Raw genomic sequence first — 2,469 nt, forward strand, 5'->3', positions numbered from 1 at the left:
CATTTTGATTTGATAAAAATCAGAATAGGAATCTATAAAGGATAGCAAGTCACACCCAGAGGTGAAATCTACAATCTGATCTATACGGGGTCTTTTGGACATGCCTTATTGAGGTTGGTGTAGTCGATGCACATCCGAAGCTTCCCGTTGGCCTTTGGGATGACGACCGGATTGGCCAACCACACAGGATCGTGGACCTCTTTGATCAAGCCAGCCTGCAGCAGCTTGTGGACCTCTTCACGGATGAAGTTCTGCCGCTCGATGGAGTGCTTCCGTGGCTTTTGTCGCACCGGCCTGGCATCAGGGTGGATCTTCAGATGGTGCTCAACCACCTCCCTGGGGATCCCCGGGCATCTGTGATGGCTCCCAGGTGAACACGTCAACATTTGCTCTTAGGAAGGCGATGAGCGTGCTTTCCTATTTCTCTCCCAGTTTCCTCCCGATGCGGGTGGTTTGGGAGGGCTCCGCTCCAACCTAGAAGTTTTTCACAGGAACATCGTCCGTATATGATGGATGGACCTTGGGTGCCTTGGCTGGTGCCCTAGAGCGCGAGGGTGAGGGGTCGGACCCCTTTGCGCTAGCAGCCGGGACGAGGCCTGCTGCTAGCGCGTGCAGCTTCTCAACTGCCGCCACAGCAGCGATCCGGTCACCCTTCACAGTGAGGACCCCTGCAGGGGACGACATCTTGAGAACCAGATACCCATAATGGGCAACGGCCATGAACCGATACAGAGCCGGCCTGCTAATAATGGCATTGAATGGGAGGTTGACCTTCGCAACGTCGAACTGAACGCTCTCTATGTGGAAGTTTTCCTCCGTCCCGAATGTAACCGGCAGGGAGATGGTCCCCACCGGGTAGACGGGTTGTGGGGCCACTCCGGAGAATGGGCGTGATGGGTCCAGTCTGGACTCCGGGATTTGCAGCTGCTTGAAAGCTGCATAGCTGATGACGTTGAGGCTGGCGCCTCCGTCAATCAGCACGTGATGGAGCTTGATGTTGGCGATGGTAGGGGCGATGACAAGTGGTAGCACCCTAGCCCCTGCCATGTTCTCCGAGCAGTCGGATGGTCTGAGGAGATGGTGGTGCTCCTCCACCGTTGGTGGGGTGCCGCTTTCGGTGCCCCGGCATGATCGAAAAAACCTCTTGGCAAAGGGTCTTGACGTCCCTCCAGGAGACGAGCTCTGAGCTGCCGCCATACATGACGTACAGCTTCTTGCAGCGCTTGTCTCCTCCGGACTCGAAGTCGGACTGGTGGAAGAGACACTTAAGGTCCTTCTTTAGGGTTTGGTATCCCAACTCCCTCTCTGGCGCGGCTGCATCGATGTCAGAGACCTCCTCCTTGCCGGATCGCCGTGGTGGGGAGGAGTCATCCTTGGAGGCCTACTCATGGCTCTTGCTGAGGCACTCCGCAAGTTTCTGGATCTCGCGGCATTCGGTGGCGCTGTGGCAGGCCCCAGGATGAACAGGACACAACCCAGGGTCGGTACGCTTTGGCGCGGGTGCTTGCCGTGCGAGTTCTAGCCCCCGGCTGCTGCCGCTGCAGCGACTGGAGCCCCAGTTTGCGGCTTGTTCATGCCGCGATTCTTCTTATTCTTCTTCTTGCCACTGCCAGTGGCAGCGACACTGGAGCCCCCCATCTGGGTAGGCCCTCCCTGAGGGGTAGAGTGCCATGCACGGCCCTCTGCAGCCCTGGCGCATTTGTCCGCCAAGGCAAACAAGGTGGTGACAGTTTCCACCTGGTGTGTCGCTAGCTTCTCCAGCATCTTCTCGTCACGGACCCCCTGTTGGAAAGCTGTGATAATAGATGCATCGGAGATACATGGAATGGTCTCACGTACCATGGTGAAGCGGGAGATGAAGGCTCGGAGGGTCTCCCTGGGTTGCTGCCTCACAGCGTGGAGGTGGGCCTCCACGCCATGCTGCTGGTACGCGCTGGCAAATTTCACCGTGAACTGCGCATAGAGCTCACCCCAGGATTGGATGGATCCTCGAGTGAGGTTCATGAGCCACGTCCGGGTTGGCCCGGTCAAGGCTACATGGAAGTAACTTGCCATTACGGCATCGTTACCCCCAGCCGCCGCGATTGCGGTGATGTAGACCTGCAGGAATTCTGACGGGTTGGTTGACCCGTCATACTTTTCCAGCAGGTGGGGCTGAAACTTGGATGGCTAGACCACCGCTCGGAGGTGGTCTGCGAGCGCTGCGCAACCTACCCCGGCCACCGGAGCCTAGGCGAATCCTTGTGGCTTTGGCACAGCCGCATGGAGCTTGGCCTCGAGGTTCCAACCCTTGATGTTGAGCCGGCGCACGCACGCCCTCTCGATGGTGACGCGGGCATCCTCTCCTGCACATCTACAGTTGAGTTCTGCCCGCAGGTCCTTGGTTCGTGCACTCCTCACTGCTATGGAGTGCACAGAGCCGGATGCGCCGCCTTGACGACCACGCTGCCTGGACATGGATCCCCCCGC

The 2,469-nt window shown here is 58.3% G+C and overlaps 1 protein-coding gene across 1 annotated transcript; it reads right to left on the reverse strand.

Moving 5' to 3' along the window:
• Nucleotides 1-474: 474 nt before the first annotated feature.
• On the reverse strand, nucleotides 475-1,047 carry LOC112903708. Its single transcript, XM_025972935.1, has one exon. The coding sequence runs from the start codon at nucleotides 1,045-1,047 to the stop codon at nucleotides 475-477; it is 573 nt and encodes a 190-aa protein (XP_025828720.1).
• Nucleotides 1,048-2,469: the final 1,422 nt, after the last annotated feature.

The sequence above is a fragment of the Panicum hallii genome, chromosome 8 (assembly GCF_002211085.1).
Source record: "Panicum hallii strain FIL2 chromosome 8, PHallii_v3.1, whole genome shotgun sequence".
NCBI classification, from domain to species: domain Eukaryota; kingdom Viridiplantae; phylum Streptophyta; class Magnoliopsida; order Poales; family Poaceae; genus Panicum; species Panicum hallii.

What these genes read in the sequence shown, in the direction of transcription:
- LOC112903708 (XM_025972935.1), bottom strand. Translation starts at nt 1,047, where the DNA reads ATGGCAGGGGCTAGGGTGCTACCACTTGTCATCGCCCCTACCATCGCC.